The sequence below is a fragment of the Ictalurus furcatus genome, chromosome 16, assembly GCF_023375685.1.
Source record: "Ictalurus furcatus strain D&B chromosome 16, Billie_1.0, whole genome shotgun sequence".
Taxonomy (NCBI): domain Eukaryota; kingdom Metazoa; phylum Chordata; class Actinopteri; order Siluriformes; family Ictaluridae; genus Ictalurus; species Ictalurus furcatus.
The window spans coordinates 7,633,640-7,654,477 of NC_071270.1; the positions used below are offsets into that span (position 1 = coordinate 7,633,640).

Genomic DNA, 20,838 nt, shown 5'->3' on the forward strand with positions numbered 1-20,838 from the left:
ACATATAGGTACACCTGAAGTTTGCTAGAAGTCACGTAACAAAATCTGAGAGCTTTTGGAAAAAGATTTTGAGACACTTTGTCTAAAAAAAACAAGCATTTGGCACAGACTAAATATAGCCCAAAGCCCAGGTAATACCATTCCTACCATCAAGCATGGTGGTGGTAGCATCATGCTGTGGTGTTGCCTTTCACCAGCAGCAACTGGAAATCTTTTTGCCATCAAGGTCAACAGGGATGGAGCCAAATACAAGCAAATTGTTGAGTAGAACCGGTTCCATTCAGCCAGAAATCTATGTCTATGGTGAAAATGGATGTTCCAACAGGACAATGTCCCAAAGCACAGGGCAAAAACTAAGCATTCCACGAACATCCTTCAACAAATTTGGTAGAGTTGGAGACAATTGCATTGGGGAATGGGAAAAAATGGCAAAATCAAAATTAAATGTGCAAAGCTCAAAGAGACATATCGGAGAGAACTCAAAGCCTTAATTGAGGACAGTGTTCAGATTTCAGAGCCACTTCAAAAGGAGCAGAAAAAGTCCCACTCTCTTCTACTTAAATCTGATGCTGCAACTGAGTAAACGCAGAGATAATTACTAGAGGGTGAATACTTTCTAGAGGATATGTAAATATTATCTATAGCAAGTATATGGAAACAGGTACACACTCACCGGTCTGTTGGTCCTAGGACCATCCTCTCCAGATGGAGATGTAGTCGCTGGCCACTGGGAGCCTCTAGGGACCAGGAGCAGCTGTGGTCAAGAGTGCTGTTGGGACTCAGGTGAGGTGATGGTGACAGCACTCTGCCTACAGTGACGTTTTTTACTGTACCACCACAGAGAGCTGGATAGGGAGATATTTATGTATTTTTATTTCATCTCCGCAAAATATGTGGACCTCATATCTGCCAAAGCTAATATTAAAATGCACCTTTTCACAGAAACTTATAGGGTGTTACGTATGAAAGCTGTTTTCAAGCCCAGGAGTGATCCAGCGAACCACTGTCAGGGGCTCACTTCCACTAAACCATAGTGCAGTCCACATCAGGTGTGAAAGTTATCTGTTCTCTGTGCTGCATGCTGAGCAACATGGATTGGTTCAACTTGTCATGTTACTTCCTGTTTCAAATTTCATGATCACTATGATAGAGTTGTTATGGTTAGTGAAGGAGAGATTGATATATAAACCAGACTTGGATAGGACTTTGTGGTATGAGCGCTTTCACTAAGGGCATCACAACAAATGCACATCTTATGCCAGTCTGCATGGCTAAAATTGCCTTTTTAACCCTGTTTACCCTTCACTGTTAAATCTCAACCACAGTGCATCTTTTTGTTGATACTGTCAATACTATCGATACATCGATACTGTTAAATGGTAAACAACACTAGGCAGCTATCAATATGCATCAGCAATATGACATCGCCAGACTGACCACTGTGAGACAGCATAGGTGCCACTATTTTGAAGTGGCAATGTCCATGTTCAGCATATTAATATTAGTTTAAATGTCAACTAAGATTTTAAAGAAAAGAAAAAAACATTGAAAACATTGAAGGTTAGCAGCCCCTGTATCTCTAAAACTCTCAGCCACTCTGTCTCTCAAAGTTCGCAGCCCTTCCCATCTGTCAAGGGTTGCAGCTATTCCTGTCTACCCCCCTTATCTCTCTCTGAATCATTCTATTTCTGAAGGATCACAGACACTGTGATATCCTGAGGAGGCCAACAACAAGATGAAGGCAGAGATATTGGTTTTAGAATTTACGCCACATTTCCCTCATTACTGCAACTCAAAGAAGTTTGTGTCTGCATGTTTATCATAAGACGAACATAAGAAGTGAAGTAGAGGCCAAGCAATCACATTTATGATAAACATGCAAAATCAGACTAATTTGAGTTGCAATAATGAGGGGACTCTGGGCATTGTTGTGTCTAGACTGAACATTGTGAAGACCTCAGCATTGCCTTCTTCATCCTGAAGATAATTTGCCTACCTTTACTGCTTCTCCCTCCCTCTGCGGCTTGTTTTGCCTCCTTAACACTAGCTTTCTCACTGTCATCTGTTTTGCTAACTTTTCAAATGCCCTATTTTTCCACGCTTGTGGAATTTTTCTACAGTATATTTACAAACCCTAGGAGCATGATTATTTCTTCCACAACAATGGTTGAGTTTAGTCATTTCATTGGTTGACATTTTTCTGTATTCAGCTTGTGAACAGTACCCCCTGCCAACTGATATTTTTTTCCTGTTGATTTTTTGTCTACATGATTTTGATAGTGCAATCTCAAAGATCAGACTAGACTAGCAACAGGGCTGACAGAAGTTGCACATATTGGTGTTGGATATACTCAGCAAAAAAAAAAAAAAAAAAAAATCCTCTCACATTCAAACGCTTTTGTTTCCAGCAAATTTCTTAACATGTAAATATTTGTATTAACATAAAAACATTCAACAACTGAGACATAAACTAAACAAGTTTCACAGACATTTGACGATCAAAAATGGAATAATGAGTCCCTGAACAAAAGGGGGGGGGCTGGTCAATATCAAAAGTAACAGTTAGTATCTGATGTGGCCACGGGCTGCTTTAAGCTCATCTTCATGGACTGCGCCAGATTTGTCAGTTCATGCTGTGAGATGTTACTCCACTCTTCCACCATTTGCAAGTTCTCGATCATGTCTGGGGGGACACATGGTTACATGTAATTTTCCACGGATGATCAGCTGTCCTTCCTGCCTCCCTGTAGCACTGTCTTTGGTGTCTTACATTACAGACATTGCAGTTTATTGTGCTGGCCACATCTCCGGTACTCATGCCTCCCTGCAGCAGGCCTATGGCATGTACACACAGGTGAGCAAGCACCCAAGGCATCTTTCTTCTGGTGTTTTTCAGAGTCAGTAGAAAGGTCTCTTTAGTGACCTAAGTTATTGTAACTGTGGCCTTAATTGCCTACCACCTGTAAACTGTTAGTGTCTTAAGGACTGTTCCATAGGTGCATGTGCAATAATTGTTTCCAATGAAGATATGTAAAGATTTTTTGGATTTTATCAAATTATCTTTAAAAGACAGTCTTCTGAAAAAGGGTCGTTTCTTTTTCAGTGCCGATAAAGGATATTTTTCCTGCTATCGGCTATCGGCCAGTAGTTAAAAAACATCCGATGATCAGGGCCGATTATATCCTGTCAATCAAAAGAAGGTGGGAAAATACATTGATTTCATGCTGTGTGTAAAGATCATGTCTCTTGTGTGGAATGATGACAAAACTGCAGTTTGTAAAAAAAAAAAAATTTGCACCGCTAAAATTTTACACCGGAAGTGAGTAGCAGCAAAATTGAGTCTATTCCCCCTGCCCCCGCCCCCAGGATGTCACGATTCCCCCTTTAAGCAGCGTGCTCTAAGCGCGAATGCGCGAGCACCTGCTTTTCCGTTGTTGACCGTAATGACATCTGGACACGTGTGTTTTGTTTATGTTTCTGTCATGTCTCCTCCCTATTCTGTCATTGGCTGGGATTTCACGTGGGTCTGTATTGCTCTCAGCTGCAAGCAGTTTAGACGCTGATTATGTCCGCATATATACCGCGCGCCTCCCAGCACTCGGGGCGGAAGATTAATAATAATACCTTAGCGTTAGTTTAGTTCGTATCGTAGTCATAGCCCATGTTTAAAGTTAGTTCGCGCTGGATTATCCGCTTCCAGTCCCTCGTCATAGTTCGTTTCTTGTTTTGTTTATCAACCTAGATTCCTGCCTTGCCCCATGTATGCCTGTTTGCCAATCGCCTGACCTCTTGCATGTTTTTGGATTACGTTTTGGATCACGTTTTGGATTTGTCTGCCTGTCTCTCTTTCTAATAAACAACCGTTCATACTGCACTTGCATCCGTCCTATCTCTGCTCTGTCACGAATCGTGACAGGTTTGTTTTGTTAATTGCAAACTGTCACGGTTTCCCCTTTAGGCAGCGTGCGAGCTGGAGGGCACGTGCGTGCACGAACAAGGTGCGCGAGCACCGCTCTTTGAATGTTGACAACCGTGACAATGTTTACTATGGACACGTGCATTTGCTTTGTTTCTGTTCTGTCTCCTCCCTGTTCTGTTATTGGTTGTTGTTCGGGGGTGTGTCTTGATTGTTTTCAGCTGCCAGCACTTAACGCTGATTATGTTCGGGATATATACCGCTCGCTTCCCTGTACACCTCGCGGAGTATTATAGTTAAAATAGTTAGATAGTGAATGTTACGTACCTTGATAGATTTAGTTAGTTTAAATTTTAGATTAGTTCACTTGGGCCACTCTGGTGTTTTCCCTTCCCAGTTCCCTGTCATAGCTTCATGTTTCTTGTGTTGTGTTTGGACCTTGTTTTCTGTGACTGCGACTAAGATTCCTGCTTTGCCCCATTTATGCCTGTTTGCCGATCGCCTGACCCATTGCCTGTTTTTGACTACGACTCTGTTTCAAGATTTGGATTTATCTGCCTGTCTCCTTTAAATATAAACGTGTTTACCTGCACCTGCTTCTGTATTCAACTCCCTTACATCTCGGAATGTGATACAAACCGCTTAAAGTCTGTAAATTTTGACAATAAACCTGATTTGCCATGGGGGATTAATACATTTGATTGCAACTGTATAAAGGTGCATCTAAAAAAAAATTTAATATCGTGGAAAACTTCATGATTTTCAATAATTTAATTCAAAAAGTGGAACTTTTATATATTTTAGATTTATTAAACATAAAGTGAAATATTTCAAGCCTTTTTTTGTTTTAATCTTGATGATTACAGCTTACAGCTCATGGAAATAAAAAAATTTAGTATCTCAAAATATTAGAATAAAGAATTTATAATACAGAAATGTCGACCTTCTGAAAAGTATGTCAATTTATGCACTCAATACTTGGTCTTTGGACAGTGTGGTCGAAGACATTAACAGAAACAACCATCCTGAATCTCTAACCTGACAAGGGGAGAGGCAATGGTATGATTAAGGTTAAGCTTTCGCGAGCAATACCTTCCCTTCAAGGTACCTTCAGCTGTGTGTTCCAGATTTTAAGGACCTTTTGTTTTGGCAGTCAATGCCCGACCCTGATAACTACTTCAGCTGCGTGTTCGAGACTGTAAGGATCCCCGCATAGGCAGATATTGCCTGACCCACACAGCTCCTCAGTGACACAACCCAGCCTGCAAAGGACCCTGTGATGACTTCATCTGACCCAACTGCATGGTCCAGTCTCTTAGGACCTCCCTGGTGCAATAGGAGTTCAGTATTCTCCAGCACAGTGTGACAATGACTATTGGAACATAACTGCATCTTTCCTACTGCATGCAATCCGCATCACCAGTGGAAGACATCTCTGTCACCAAATAATCACCCGACAGTGTGGAACATAAATATAAGTTTACCAAACCTCTTTCCAGAGACCATGGCATTAGTTTATAATTGCAGTGTATGTTTGTCTAATTTCCGTAGATAACATTTATCTGGGGTCAGCTCAAAACAAATAATAGTTCGATTATTTGTTTAATGATAAATAAGTTTTTATTTATCATCATTTGAGAGAGCTTTAAAGTTTAAGACATATGAAATTAATTTTATTACTTTTTTATTATTATTATTTATTATTATTATTATTATTTTATTATTTTATTAATTTTATATTATATTATATCGCTCACTGAGGTGGTTTGGTCATTAACCACCATGGTGGTAAAAAAATTGCCACCATCACAGCCCTACTCGCTTCCCTATCTTAACAGAGTTCTAACTATATTTCTACATATTTCAGTACTGACACCTACTACTGAGAGCTGAAATGTTGCACCTACAGTACAGGCACTCTGTCTCTCTCAATATAGCATCGCTCCGTCTCTCTGAAATACCACAAATGTACTCTCTTTCCCTCTCAAGCAACTCAGTTGCTTTCTCTCTACTTCTGAAGCATCATAGATGCTATCACTTTCTGAAGCACTGCAGATTCTATTTTTCTCTGAAGCATCACCAACATGCTCTCTGTCTTTCTCTTTCTTTCTCTCTCTCTCTCTCTCATACACACACACAGATGCTACCAATCAGTCTCCCTCATGGACAACAGCCCTTCTTTTTCACCTCCTTTAGGATCGCAGCTTCTTTAAACAATGGTGGCCAAGTCTACTCCCCCTTCTCCTCAAAATGATTTCATCAGTCCTTTTGTCTTCTTAGAATATGCACTCTAACATATAGACCTTTTGCAGAAATCAGGTTTTGTCTCCCTTTCAACACTGAAATTAGCTGTCTCTCCAACCTTCTGATATTCTGAATAATTGTATCAATTCACAGCTCCTACTTGGATTTTCAGAATACACTATGAGATCACAACTTCACCAAGAGCTTATGTTCTAGGTACACTACAGCTCCATCCAGATGAAGATGCAGGACCTCAGAGAGACTCAATGTCCAGTGCAAAGCAGACCAGAACTCCAGCCTGTGTTCTCATAAATCTCCAAATTTTTACAGTTTTACAGTCATTTTTGTCATTCAGTTCAGCATCCTTGCAAGCCTGCACTCACAAAAATACAAATTTAAATATAATATAATTACATTTATAATATATAACATAATGAAGTTATGTCTTTCTTTCCTTGTGTCTCTGTTGTGACTCTCTTTGCTTTATTAGTTATGTCATTTACCTTTATTATTATTTAGTTCCTACTTATACATTTTTTTCCTCAATAATTTTGTGCTGTCATTTCCTTTTTATTCAGTTCAATTAAATTCAATTTGGTTTTATTTGTATAGCACTTTTAACAATGGACATTGTCCCAAAGCAGCTTTACAGAAATAAATAAATTCAGGATATAGACTTTAAATGTATGAATTTATCCCTAATTAGAAAGCCAGAGAAACACAGGGCCCATCTAAAAATTGCATGACCTGGGAAACTGTGTAAGATTCTACCAAGATTATAGTCATCTATTATTTTTTAAAAGTAAAAATTATTAATAGTTGTAGTGAGCCTAGACAGCGGTGGGCTGAGCACAGACGCACAAGAGGCCGTTTCTGGGGCAAACGTGCTGAGTTTATTTAAATTCCATGAGGGTGTGGGGTGCAAAGGAGTTGCAGTGGGGTGAAGTGCTCGGGCGCCGGTGTCATCCACGGGGCTGCCGGGGCCGTGCTGGGGGCTTTCCGAGTGGCTGAGATCCCGTTCTGCAGTCAGACAGTGCCGCGGGTGCAGCCATGGGCGAAATCCTCCATTCCGTCCGAATCCTCTGCAAGACACACAAAACAAATCATCATGCATACCTTGGGGGCCCTCTCTCCCTTTGCTAGTGGAGGATGGCCCTTTTATACTCTCCCGTCAGCTGCTGGATGGTGGAGAGTGGCCGCGCTGATCATCAGCCGTCAGCCGTGTGTGTGTCGGCGGCCCCGCCCCACAGCCACGTGCTCCCCAGCTGTCCAAATCATTGGTGGTGCTGAAGCAGAGGTGTCACTTCAGCACCATAGTGGCAATCGCAGGAGGAGTGCTCTTTCCCTTTTGTGGGCCAGCCGCTGGCCTGTAGCCACATAGTCAATAACATTTCAACTGCAGGAGTTACACATGTAAACACATTTCTTTAAAAAAAAAATCTTTAAATCTATTTGCTTTAGTTGATCATTAGGTATCATAGTACATTTGGTTTTACATGTGTAACTCCTACAATCAAAAAGTTATTGAATTTTAATTTTAACAAAAACAAAACAACTTATTTTCAAAATCAAACTGTGTCTCTAACAGGAAGAATGGTGTATAATATAGTGCGAATCATACAATTTGTTGGATTCGAATCATACAATTTGTTGGCCAGCCGCCGGCCTGTCGCCACAGTACCCTCCTCAGCTCTGAGCCTACTGCCGCTGTGTGTTGGGCCCACAGTGCATCACGTTGTGAGAAGCCATCTGCGTTCCCATGTTGGGCTCCCGCCTGGTGCTGGACCTGAAAGTGGAGTGGAGTGTGGTCCATCACCAGAATGAAGTGCCGACCGGCCAGGTCATAGAGCAGCTCCTTGATGGCCCACTTTATCGCCAGGGCCTCTTTCTCAGCATATCTCCTCACAGCTGGGGACAGCTTCCTGCTGATGTAAAGGAGTGAGTGTTCTTCTCCGTTGAAGGTCTGCGAGAGGACAGTGCCCAGCCCGGTCTCGGATGCATCAGTGTATACTGGGAATGGAAGGGTGAAGTCCGGGTTACACAGTACTGGGGTGCTGATGAGAGCCTCTTTCAGGGCTCAGAATGCCCGCTCCACCTCTGCAGACCATTTCACCTGGTACAGCTGGCCCTTTTTGTGAGATCTGACAGGGGGGAGGCTACAGAGGAGAAATTAGGCACGAACCTGTGGTAATACCCCGCCAACCCCAAGAAGGCACGTACCTGTTTCTTTGACGTAGGCCGGGGGTAGTCTTTAACTGCCTCAATTTTCTTCGTCTGTGGTTTTAGTAGGCCCCGGCCAATACGGTAACGTAGGTACTGTGCCTCAGTCAGCCCCAGGTGGCACTTTTTGGGGTTGACTGTCATCCCGGCCTTCCGGAGCTCCTTCAGGACATCCCCCAGGTGCAATAGGTGATCCGACCAAGTGCAGGAGTGGATGACCACATCGTCCAGGTAGGCGGCTGCGAATGTACGATGGGGTCGCAGGACCTCTTCCCTCAGCTGCTGGAATGTTGCGGGCGCTCCGTGTAGCCCGAAGGGGAGAACTCGGCATTGCCAGTGGCCGTTTGCCATGATGAAGGCTGTCTTCGGTCTTGCCTCTGGGGCCAGCGCTACTTGCCAGTAACCTTTTGTCAGGTTCAGTGTGGATATGAACCGGGCCCTCCCCAATCACTCCACTAGGTCATCCACTCGGGGGAGGGGATAGCTGTCAAACTGTGAGAACCTGGTTCAGCTTCCGGAAGTCGTTGCAGCGGCGCATACTTCTGTTGGGCTTCAGCATGACCACGATGGGACTGGACCAGGGGCTGTTGGACTCCTCTATGATGTTGTCCTGTAGCATCCAGCCGACCTCCTCCTTGATAGCCTTGGGGCGGGCCTCCGTGAACCGATAGGGCCGCTGTCTTACCACCACTCCCGGATGGGTCTTAATCTCATGGTGGACCAGCTGTGTCATCCCTGGGGAGGTAGAAAAGACATCGGTGAACTGGCCCACCAACTCCATTAGCTCCTGTCTTTGTGTGGGGATGAGGCACTTGACCAAGGCGCCCTCGTTGTGTTCTGTGTCTCGGGCAGCGGACGCAGACAATATGGGGACTGGCTCCACCCACTTCTTCAGCAGGCTTACGCGATTCATTTTGGTCTCCACTAGTTCACGGCGTCCTTCCTCTCAAGGACTGTATATGGGCCTTGCCACCAAGCTAGGAACTTACAGGAGCTCTTTGGCACTAGCAGGAATACCCGATTGCAGGCAGGAACTCCCGTGGTTGAGCTGTGTGTTTGTACACTCTTTTCTGTTCCCCCTGGGTGGCTCTCATATGTTCCTGGACGATCAGGGCCACTCGGTCGATCTTCTCCTGCATCTGCTGTACGAAGTCAATGACCGAGCGGAATGGGGAGAGCTGTTCTTCCCACACTTCTCATGCCACGTCCTCGAGGTTGTCGTCCGAAGAGGAGCTCGAAGGGTGTGAAGCCCATGGATGCTTGGGGGCACTCCCAGATGGCAAAGAGGATGTAGGGCAAGATTAGGTCGCAGTTTCTCCCTTCATCGTCTACCACCTGGTGCAGCATCCACTTCAGAGTTTGGTTAAACCTTTTGACGAGCCCATCAGTTTGTGGGTGGTACACAGATGCCTTCAGGTGTTTTACCTGCAACAGCCGACACAGATCAGACATTAGTTTCGACATAAAAGGGGTACCTTGGTCTGTCAATATGTCATTTGGGATCCCCACATGGCTGAACAGGAGCACCAGTTCTTTAGCGATGTTTCGGGAGGTGGCTTTATGTAGAGTCACCGCCTTGGGGTACCTGGTGGCGTAGTCCACGATGACTAGTATTTATTTATGGCCCTGGGCGGATTTTGGGAGCGGCCTGATGAGGTCCATGCCAATCATCTTGAAGGGGACACCTATGATGGGAAGCGGGATAAGGGGTGCCAGCGGGGGCTTCCTCGGGGCCGTGCGTTGGCACTGGGGGCATTGTTGGCAGAATCCCTGGACCTCTGCGTCCATCCCTAGACAGACAAAGCGGTCCGTCAGCTTTTCCAGGGTGTTTCATGCCCCCAGGTGGCCCCCGAGTGGAAGGGCATGGGCCAGGTGCATCAGTGTTTGGGATCTTGTTTTGGGGACTACCAAAAGGTCCACAATTTCCCCTCTGAGGCTGGTCTGGTGGTAAAGCAGGCCTCCCCTGACTAGAAAGTAGACTCCGGTCGACCCCTTTGATCTGCCGCACTTGGGCCCAGCAATGCTTCAGACGGTCGTTCTCCTTCTTCTCCCAACCAAAGTTCCCCTGCCGGTTCACCTGTTGGAACACAGATGACATTGGGTTAGGATGTGTGTGCGGCTCACCTTCTGCCATGGTGTCCTCCTCGCCTTGAGCCATGTAGGCCTCATGTTTGCTTCGCTCGCTGGGGTGCTTTTGGCAGGTCCAGCGTGTGGAGGGCACGCCCTGCCAGCCAGGGTTTCTGGGCCTTCTTCGGCTTCCCCGGTCTGGCCCTATCAGCATGGGCTCTTCCCTGGGTGTCCCGTAGGCGGGGTGACTTCGGTTGTCCTCTCCCTCCTCGGTGTAGAGCTGGCATTTGGGCTGGTGTGGGGGGCCCTTCTAGGTGGGCTAAGGGTTCGCTGTCCGTCCCTGCCGAGCTCCAGGGTGGTCAAGGCACGTTCCAGGGCGGTTATTAGTTCCTTGGGCATTCCGGGAGCCTGCATCCCCATGGCCTGGCATTCTGTGGGTGGTAGAGTTCTCAGGAACTGATCCATCCAGAGTTCTCATCCAACTGACCACTTGGTGATGCACAGGAGGGCATCCATCTGTCCGTGTGGCTTGGCTCCAGGCCTGTAGCTCCATCGGTGGAACTCCGCCACTGCCTGGTAGAGGGTTCGCCCACACCATGTCAGGATCTCTACTTTCCCGTAGTCTGCTGCTTTGTTCGGAGAGAGGGTGTAGTACACTGGCGTGATAACAGCAGGCCGAGGATGCGTGGTCACTCTTCAGAGCCCCAGTCTTCTGGGTGGGTCACCCGTTCGATGGCCTCTAGGTAGGCCTCGATGTCGTCCTCCGGGGTCAGGTGGGGAAGAAGGTGCCAGGGTCAGGGAGAGGTGTGGCAGCCGCAGTCATTGTTTTCTGGGACAGAAGCTCCCGGGTTGTGACCTGCAGGTTTTGGACGAGCTGCTACATCATGGCCTGCTGCTGGAGACTGGTCTCAATTAGGTGCTGCAGCATGGGGTCGATTTTTTTTTCTGATGTGGGGGTTGTGGTTTGTTTATTTATTTATTTATTTATTTATTTTAAGTGGGTGGGTCTGTGCTCACGCCCACATCCTCCATCTAGAGATCGGTGGGCTGACAAACAAAACAACTTATTTTCAAAATCAAATTGTGTCTCTAACAGGAAGAATGGTGTATAATATAGTGTGAATCATACAATTTGTTGGATTTCATTTCAATTTGTTTGCAGAAAAAATTTTAGCAAGAAAACCACTTGCTATTTTACAGCATTTTGCTGTAGTTGCGAAGATAATAATCATTAATAAAATGTACTCTATCCGAACACTGCAATACGTTAGATATTCTGTGAAGTAGATGACTATAATCTTGATAGAATCTTTATAGTTTCACATAGTTGCCCAGGTCATGCAATTTTTATACGGTCCCTTACTGACTCCATTACTACAAAGCGCTGGTGGGCTGGGTTTCTGAGAGATTACCTTCTGGGGGCTCCTAGCATTCCAGTGGCCCACCGGCAGAATTTTAACACACTTTTTTGAAAGGTTATTAGGAGAACTTTGCCATTTACACAGCTGTATGTAGTACATATGTAGTCATACTATTGGAAAGCTAAGATTCTTGTGATTTGAGTGATATAACCAGTTTAAAGATACAATCACAACAGCAGCTACAATCAATGTATTTGTCAGATCACCAGCATACAAACAAAGAAACACCAAACAGAGGCAACTCACCATTGAAGCCTCATAGCAGTCCAATGATCCGTAACATCCTGACAAAAACACTGTCTTGTTATACTGGCAAAGGTCCAACCAATCCAATTATGTAAAAATATTTATTCCAAAACACATTTTGCATCAATAAATCCACAAGAACTGCTTCTGCATAATTCCAAATTATCACAGAAGACCAAGTTGTTCTCCTCATCTCCTCACGCCTGACTGAACACACCTAATCGCTAGATCTCAAAATGGTCCCTGGGCTGTGACCTATCAAATGACACCTCATTTGAACCAATAGGATCTTCTATGTCCTGTCTTCAAAATCCAATGAGAGTCTGTACTGAAGAGAAGCTCCTTCCCCCTTTCCCACGTGAATAGCCCCAGCTAAATAATGCTGGCTGTGCAGATGACTTGTACATCGTGTAGCCACTGAACTGGTGAAAAGAATGATATCTTGCTTCTCAGGTGTGTTTCAACACTTCAAATTAAAAGTCCCGGCGTAAAGCTCTGTAAACGATGACAGAAGACCACTTAAAATTGCACAAAGTTTTCAATTATGAAATATATATAAAAGTACATATAAATATACATATAAATATATATTTTGTGGATAGCTGGATATGATAATTATAAGAAACATCAAGAGTAGCAACTTTTTTATCTTAGTTATGTGTACATGGTTACTTTTGGAGTCTACGAAAGGTTTTAATAATAATAATAATAATAAACGCATGGACATACCCTTAGAAAATGTGTCAAATATTAATTTAATTTGGTATTATTATAAAATTTGAATTTGGACTAGGAAGTTACCCACCGCTACCTTTGGCTTGCTCATTAGGGATAAATTTATAAATTAAAAATTTATATCCAAAATTTATATTTTTCTGTAAAGCTGCTTTAAGATAATACTTTATTAATCCCCAGATGGAGAAATATGGTGAAGACAGGTGAAGAAAATAGAGATATATATACACACACATACAGTATCTCACAAAAGTGAGTATACCCCTCACATTTTTGTAAATATTTGATTATATCTTTTCCTGTGACAACACTGAAGAAATGACACTTTGCTACAATGTAAAGTAGTGAGTGTACAGCTTGTATGACCTTGTAAATTTGCTGTCCCCTCAAAATAACTCAACACACAGCCATTAATGTCTAAACCGCTAGCAACAAAAGTGAGTACACCCCTAAGTGAAAATGTCCAAATTGGGCCCATAGTGTCAATATTTTGTGTGGACACCATTATTTTCCAGCACTGCCTTAACCCTCTTGGGCATGGAGTTCACCAGAGCTTCACAAGTTGCCACTGGAGTCCTCTTCCACTCCTCCATGACGACATCATGGAGCTGGTGGATGTTAGAGACCTTGTGCTCCTCCACCTTCCATTTGAGGATGCCCCACAGATGCTCAATAGGGTTTAGGTCTGGAGACAAGCTTGGCCAGTCCATCACCTTCACCCTCAGCTTCTTTAGCAAGGCAGTGGTCGTCTTGGAGGTGTGTTTTGGTCGTTATCATATTGGAATACTGCCCTGCGGCCCAGTCTCCAAAGGGAGGGGATCATGCTCTGTTTCAGTATGTCACAGTACATAGTACACAGTACCCCTTCAACCTCTGCAGCAATACTGGCAGCACTCATACGTCTATTTCCCAAAGACATCCTCTGGATATGACGCTGAGCATGTGCACTCAACTTGACAATGGTGAGGCCTGTTCTGAGTGGAACCTGTCCTGTTAAACTGCTGTATGGTCATGGCCACCGTACTGAAGCTCAGTGTCAGGGTCTTGGCAATCTTCTTATAGCTTAGGCCATCTTTATGTAGAGCAACAATTCTTTTTTTCAGATCCTCAGAGTTTTCTTTGCCATGAGGTGCCATGTTGAATTTCCAGTGACCAGTATGAGGGAGTTTAGAGCGATGACACCAAATTTAACACACCTGCTCCCCATTCACACCTGAGACCTTGTAACACTAACAAGACACATGACACCGGGGAGGGAAAATGGCTAATTGGGCCCATTTTGGACATTTTCACTTAGGGGTGTACTCACTTTTGTTGCCAGTGGTTTAGACATTAATGGCTGTGTGTTGAGTTATTTTGAGGGGACAGCAAATTTACACTGTTATACAAGCTGTACACTCACTACTTTACATTGTAGCAAAGTGTCATTTCTTCAGTGTTGTCACATGAAAAGATATAATCAAATATTTACAAAAATGTGAGGGGTGTACTCACTTTTGTGAGATACTAATTATATTTTATATATATATATATATATATGAGCAAACTATATAATGTACATATGAACATATGAACAATATAAACAACAAATAACAAGGCACAGTCACACTATACATATAGCACATGTATATATCGCATATGTACTGTATACACAATACTATATAGATATAGCAGCTGTACCATATAAAAAGTGAAAAAGTGACAATAAATATGAAATAGTGATAAGTAAACAATATAAATATTACAGTACAGTACCCATATTACAACAATATTGCAACATATATGTAGTGTAGTAAAGTAAGGTAAAATCAAGGGAGGGGATGGTTAGGTGTTGTTCAGTCTCATGGCAGTCAGCACAAAGGATCATGTGAAACGTTCCGTCTCGCACCTGGGGGCTTGGGCCCGTGGCTGAAGATGCTCTCCATCTGATGCAACTCAACATACAGTGGATTAGAGGGGTTTCCCAGATTGGGCCTGATTTTGTCTCTCATTCTCTTCTGCACCACAATCACCAGATTGTCCAGTTTTTGACCGACAACAGAACTGGCCTTCTTCACCAGCTTGTTGAGTCTGTCAGCCTTCCCAGCCTTAATTTCACCTCCCCAGCCCATCGCAGCAAAGAACAGGGTGCTGGTTACCACAGACTGATAGAACATCTGCAGTAGCTTGCTGTTCACATCAAAAGACCTGAACCTCCTTAGAAAAAACAGTCTGCTCTGTCCCTTCCAGTAGAGAGCTTCAGTGTTTTCTGGCCAGTCCAGTTTGTTGTTTATGTGCACTCCCAGGAACTGGTACGATTCCACCATCTCTATTTTCTCAACCTGGATGGTAATAGGTGTTGGGGGCTTTCTGTTCTGGCAGAAGTCCACAATCAGCTCTTTGGTCTTGCCGATGTTGAGCTGAAGGTGGTTATCCTCATCATCTGATGAAGCTCTCTACCATGCCGCTGTACTCCTCCTCCATGTCCTCACTGATGTAGCCCACGGTCGAGGAGTCATCAGAGAATTTCTGGAGGTGGCATGTTCCAAAGTTGAAGCTAAAGTCAGAGGTATAGATGGTGAATAGAAAAGGTGAAAGTACAGTTCCTTGAGGTGTGCCGGTGTTGCACATCACCATATCTGACAGACTGCACTGCAGTCGGACATAGTATGGTCTGCTGGTAAGATAGTCAGTGATCAAGGCCACCATGTCATGATCTACCCGCATGGCTGAGAGCTTCACTGAATATGGGAGCCCGGATGGTGTTAAATGCACAGGAAAAGTAAAAAAAAAAAAATGACTCTCAATGTGATTCCCAGCCTCTCCAGGTGTGAGTAGGCCCTGTGCAGCAGGTAGATGATTGCGTCATCCACACTGATTTGGGCCTGGTACGCAAACTGTAGCAGATCGAGTTATTCACAATCAGCTTCAGGTGCTGCAGAACCAGTCTCTTGAAGGTCTTCATGGCATGTGAGGTCAGTACCACAGGTCTTTAGTCATTTACAGTACTGGGACAACCCTTCCTGGGCACCAGAACAATGCAGGAGGTCTTCCAAAGTTGTGGAACCTTTTTCAGCCTTAGTGAAAGATTGAAAAGGTGTTGAAATCCACCTGCAAGCTGTGTGGCACACGCCTTGAGCAGCCTGGGGTTAATGTTGTCTGGGCCCATAGATTTATTCATTCAGAGTTTGGATAGCTCCTGTCTCACCTGGCCGGATATTATGAATGGGCTGGTGGAGGGGAAGGGAGTAGTTGAGGTACCTGTGTCTCTGATGTTTCCTGTATTGTCTTCAGTATCAGGATTGCAAGACTGTCATTTAGAGCTCTCAGGGGTGAGGACTGAGTCAAACCTGTTGACATAGGGTGCGTAGGCACCCTATCGTTATTTTACTTCTTCTTCTTCTTCTGGATAGGGTGTCTAAGGCAGCCCATAGAACTGTCCGGTAAAATGTTTATGATGCTGCCACTAGCACCACCATTGGGTCAAATTTTATTTGGCCTAATTTGAAAGTATGTTTATGGTCATAAGCCACCTAACAGGAAGTGAGACTGTATCTCAGCATCAACCATGAATGCTGATACAAATCTTGGTACGCATATTCAGGACCATGCCTTGAGGCGATGCAACAAAATTCATGAATGCACTACTAACTGGTCAAAAGTTACAATAACATGCCTAAAATTCTCCCATCTCACTGCCATTTTTGCTACTCCTCCTCCAAATTTTGTCCAATCATCACCAAATTTGGCTCACATCATATTGAGACAGCAATGCCACCCTGCCACCCATTTGTTCATCCTATAGTCAGAGAAGTCCATGGTTGTCCATGGTCAAAACATACAGTGGGGGAAATAAGTTTGAACCTGTCAATTTTTTCAGTAAATATATTTCCAATGAGGTTATTCACATGAAATTTTCAGCAGACTTTGGTATTAACTCAATAAATCTACACATATAAAGAAATCCAAACATTAAAATCCATAAATGATGTTATGGGTAATAAAGAGGAATGACACATGAAAAAAAGTATTGAACACGCTAACTGAAATTTATTTAATACATAGTGAAGAAGCCTTTGTTTGTAATGACACCTTCAAGACGCTTCCTGTATAAAGAAATTAATCGGCTGCAGTATTTACGTGTGATTTTGGCACATTTTGTAAACATATTGTCTTTAAATCTTGTTCAATTGAATTCAAGTCAGGTGATTGACTGGGCTTGATTTTTTTTTCACTGAAACCAATTGAGAGTTTCCTTTGTTGTATGCTTTGGATTGTTGTGGGTGGACCTTCCAGCATGACATCTCATCTTCATCATCCTGGTGGATGGCAGCAGAATGTCCCGGTAAAGGGCTCCAATTATCATTCCTTCAATTATATGAAGTCTGCCACTACCATGTGAAGAAAAACAGCCCCACATCATGATGCATCCACCTCCAAACTTCACTGTTGGTATAGTATTTTTAGGGTGATGTGTAGTGCCATTTCTTCTCCAAACATGGTGTGTAGTATGACAGCCAAAAACCTCAATTTTGCTCTCATCTGACCAGACTACACTCTCCCACTATTTCATAGGCTTGTCCTAATGAGTTGTAGTAAACGATAAATGAGCTTCAACATGCCTTTTCTTTAATAATGGAGTCTTGCGGGGTGAGCATGAGCAGTGGAGTGCATTACCTATTGTTTTCTCTGTGACGATGGTACCTGCTACTGCCAAGTGTTTCTGGAGCTCTTTGCAAGTGGTCCTTGGCTCTTGGGCTACTCTTCTGACTATTCTTCTGACTCCCTGGTCAGAAATCTTGCGAGGAGCTTCTGTGCGTGGCCGGCTGATGACAGAGTGATGTTGCTTCTACTTGCGGATAATGGCCCCAATGGTGCTTACTGGGAGATTCAGTAGTTTTGAAACACATCTTTATCATAAGTTTTGCAACAATAAGGTTGCAAAGTTCTTGTGTGACACTTTGGTAACAAAAAGCCTTTTTAATAGACCATCAATTTACTAACCCAGCTGATATTAATTTGCACAGATAGGAGGTATAATTACTTACAGATTTCAGCTGGTTCCTTGCCTTACCTTACCTTGGAGAACTGCTTTTTCTTAGTGTGTTCAATATTTTTTTCCTGTGTCATTCCACTTTATTGCAGATTACTTTATTTATGGACTTTAATGTTGTGAATTCTTTATATTTCTGGATTTCTTGAGTTAATACTGATGTCTGGTGAAAACTTCATGTGAATAGCCTCATTGGAAATATATTTACTGAAATAAAAGTTGATGCATTCAATACTTATTTCCCCTACTGTACATGAGTGAAACTACAAATGACTGTTGAATCCCTTTGCATAAAGTTATGGCTCTACTTTCAATGATACTACCGCCACCATATTTCACAGATGGGATAAGGTTCTTATGCTGGAATGTCATGTTTTCCTTAACGCTTCGTATTTAAACCAAACGTTCTATTTCAGTCTTATCTGTCCACAAAACATTTTCCCACTAGCCTTCTGGTTTGTTCATGTGATTGTTAGCAAACTGCAGACAGGCAGCAATTTTACGAGAGCCATATCACCCTGCAGCTCTCGCCTGATTTCCCACTGAAGCTAAGCAGGATTGAGCCTGGCCAGTACCTAGATGTGAGACCTCCTGGGGCAAACTAAGGTTGCTGCTGGAAGTGGTATTAGGAAGGCCAGAAGGGGGGTGCTCACCCTGTGTTCTGTGTGGGTCCTAATGCCCCAGTATAGTGATGGGGACACCATACTGTAAAAACAGCACCGTCTTTAGGATAAGACATTAAACTGAGCTCCTGACTCTCTGTGGTCATTAAAAATCCAAGGACACGTCTCATAAAAAGTAGGGGTATAACCCCGGTGTACTGGCAAAATTCCCCCACTGGCCCTTATCTATCATGGCCCCCAAATAATCTCCATCCCTGAATTGGCTACATCACTTTCCTCCCCTCTCCACCAATAGCTGGTGTGTGGTGGGCGTTCTGGTGCACTATGGTTACTGTCACATCATCCAGGTGGATGCTACACACTGGTGATGGTTGAGGAGATTTCCCCCCATTACAATGTAAAGTGCTTTGAGTGCCTAGAAAAGCACTATATAAATCTAAGGAATTAAATTATTAATGTTCTTTTTGGAGATCAGTGGCTTTCTCCTTGCAACCCTGCCATGCAATGTTATTCTGATAGTGGACTCATGAACATTAACATTATCCAATGTGAGAGAGGCCTTTAGGTGCTTAGAAGTTAACCTGGGTTCCTTTGTGCCTTGTAGATTATTAGACGACTTGCTCTTTTGAGTGATCTTTGTTGGTCAACCACTCCTGGGGAGGGTAACAATGGTCTTGAATGGTCCTGAATCTGTCTGACTGTGGATTGGTGGAGTCCAAACTCTTTAGAAATGGTTTTGTAACCTTTTACAGCCTGATGAGCATCAACAACACTTTTTCTGAGATCCTCAGAAATCTCCTTTGTTCCTGCCAGGATACACTTCCACAAACATATGTTGTGAGGATCAGACTTTGATAGATCTCTGTTCTTTGAATAAAACAGGGTGCTCACACCTGATTGTCATCCAACTGATTGAAAACAGCTGACTCTAAATTCACCTTCGAATGAACTGCTAATCTTAGAGGTTCACATACTTTTGCCACTCACTGATATGTAATATTGGATCATTTTCCTCAATAAATACATGACCAAGTATAATATTTTTGTCTCATTTGTTTAATTGGATTTTCTTTGTCTACTTTTAGGACTTGTGTGAAAATCTGATGATGTTTTAGGTATTTATGCAGATATGTAGAAAATTCTACAGGGTTCACAAACTTTCAAGCACCACTTTTGTAGTAGTAGTAGTAGAAGTAGTTTATGAGTAGTAGCAGTAGTAGTAATGTTCTACTTTTTCCCCTTGTGTCTGAGAAAAGCACTAGACAAATAAAAATCCTGTTATTAAGGTTTCTAAAACTTTTTTTTTGTCTGTGTATGGATTTTAGGCTCTTTCTCACCTCTACAGCTGGGTTCACGCTGGTTCCAGGCAGGCAGAGAGGCATTGAGGCAGGTCACCAACATTGCACCCTGCAGATGGTAACCCATGTGGCAGGAGAAATGTGCTGTACCTCCTGGGCGCAAATCCAAAACTGACACCTCCCCAAAGTGAGGCCGTCGCGGCAAAGGGCAGCTCAGATGGAACACTACCCAAGAAAAATTTGAATATTGTGTGTTTCAGAAAAAGGACATTAGAGCTCATGTTCCCATTTTAATTTTATAAAAGAAATTATATATATATATATATATATATATATATATATATATATATATATATAATAAATTAATATGATAAAATGCTTTTAAATTATTTTATATTGTTAAAAGTTGAGTGGAAGTTCAAATATATAGTAGTTGGTATTATAAACTATAAATCTTTTAACAGGAACAAGAAAAAAGGGATTAAAAGGGATTTTACTCCTTTGTATCAGTGTTCAATCTACATGAATCTTCCAGCATAAGTATAACACATCTTAAGTGAGTATAATGCAGTTTACACAGCAAAAAAGGTAGATAAAAGTTAAAAGGAGGAAATAGAAGTAGTGCAGTTAAAAGGAGGTAATTGAAGTTGAACAGCATTTCAGGACATTTAAATTTTCACTCACACTGGTAATGAAGCTGGAATGTGCCCATGCTACCCTCAGGTGAAGAGCGGTAAAATACTGACATAGTATTGGTTGGGCTGCGGATCACCTGACCCTCCACCAGCAGCGTCTGATTGGCAAGTACCAGCAAAGTGCCATCCTTATCTACCCCTCTAATCGACAGCTGCTCACCTTCTGATAGGTTAACACTTTTGACCTATGATGACAAAAAAAAGTATTCTGTAGAGTTCTGTATTTAAGTGCACAATCCTTACTCTGATTATAATTCTTTGTCATTTGGGAATAATTCTTTGTAACAATTTTATACATTTTAAAGCACCAATAAATGCTTTTCAAAGTTATTAATCACCGG

The 20,838-nt window shown here is 43.0% G+C and overlaps 1 protein-coding gene across 1 annotated transcript; it reads right to left on the reverse strand.

Moving 5' to 3' along the window:
• Positions 1–128: 128 nt before the first annotated feature.
• Positions 129–20,567, reverse strand: LOC128620145 (seizure 6-like protein). Its single transcript, XM_053644846.1, has 3 exons — positions 20,487–20,567; positions 19,842–20,027; positions 129–845 (listed from the first exon to the last, which is right to left on the reverse strand). Exons 1-3 carry the CDS (start codon positions 20,548–20,550, stop codon positions 670–672), a joined length of 426 nt encoding a protein of 141 aa, XP_053500821.1. The 5' UTR covers positions 20,551–20,567; the 3' UTR covers positions 129–669.
• Positions 20,568–20,838: the final 271 nt, after the last annotated feature.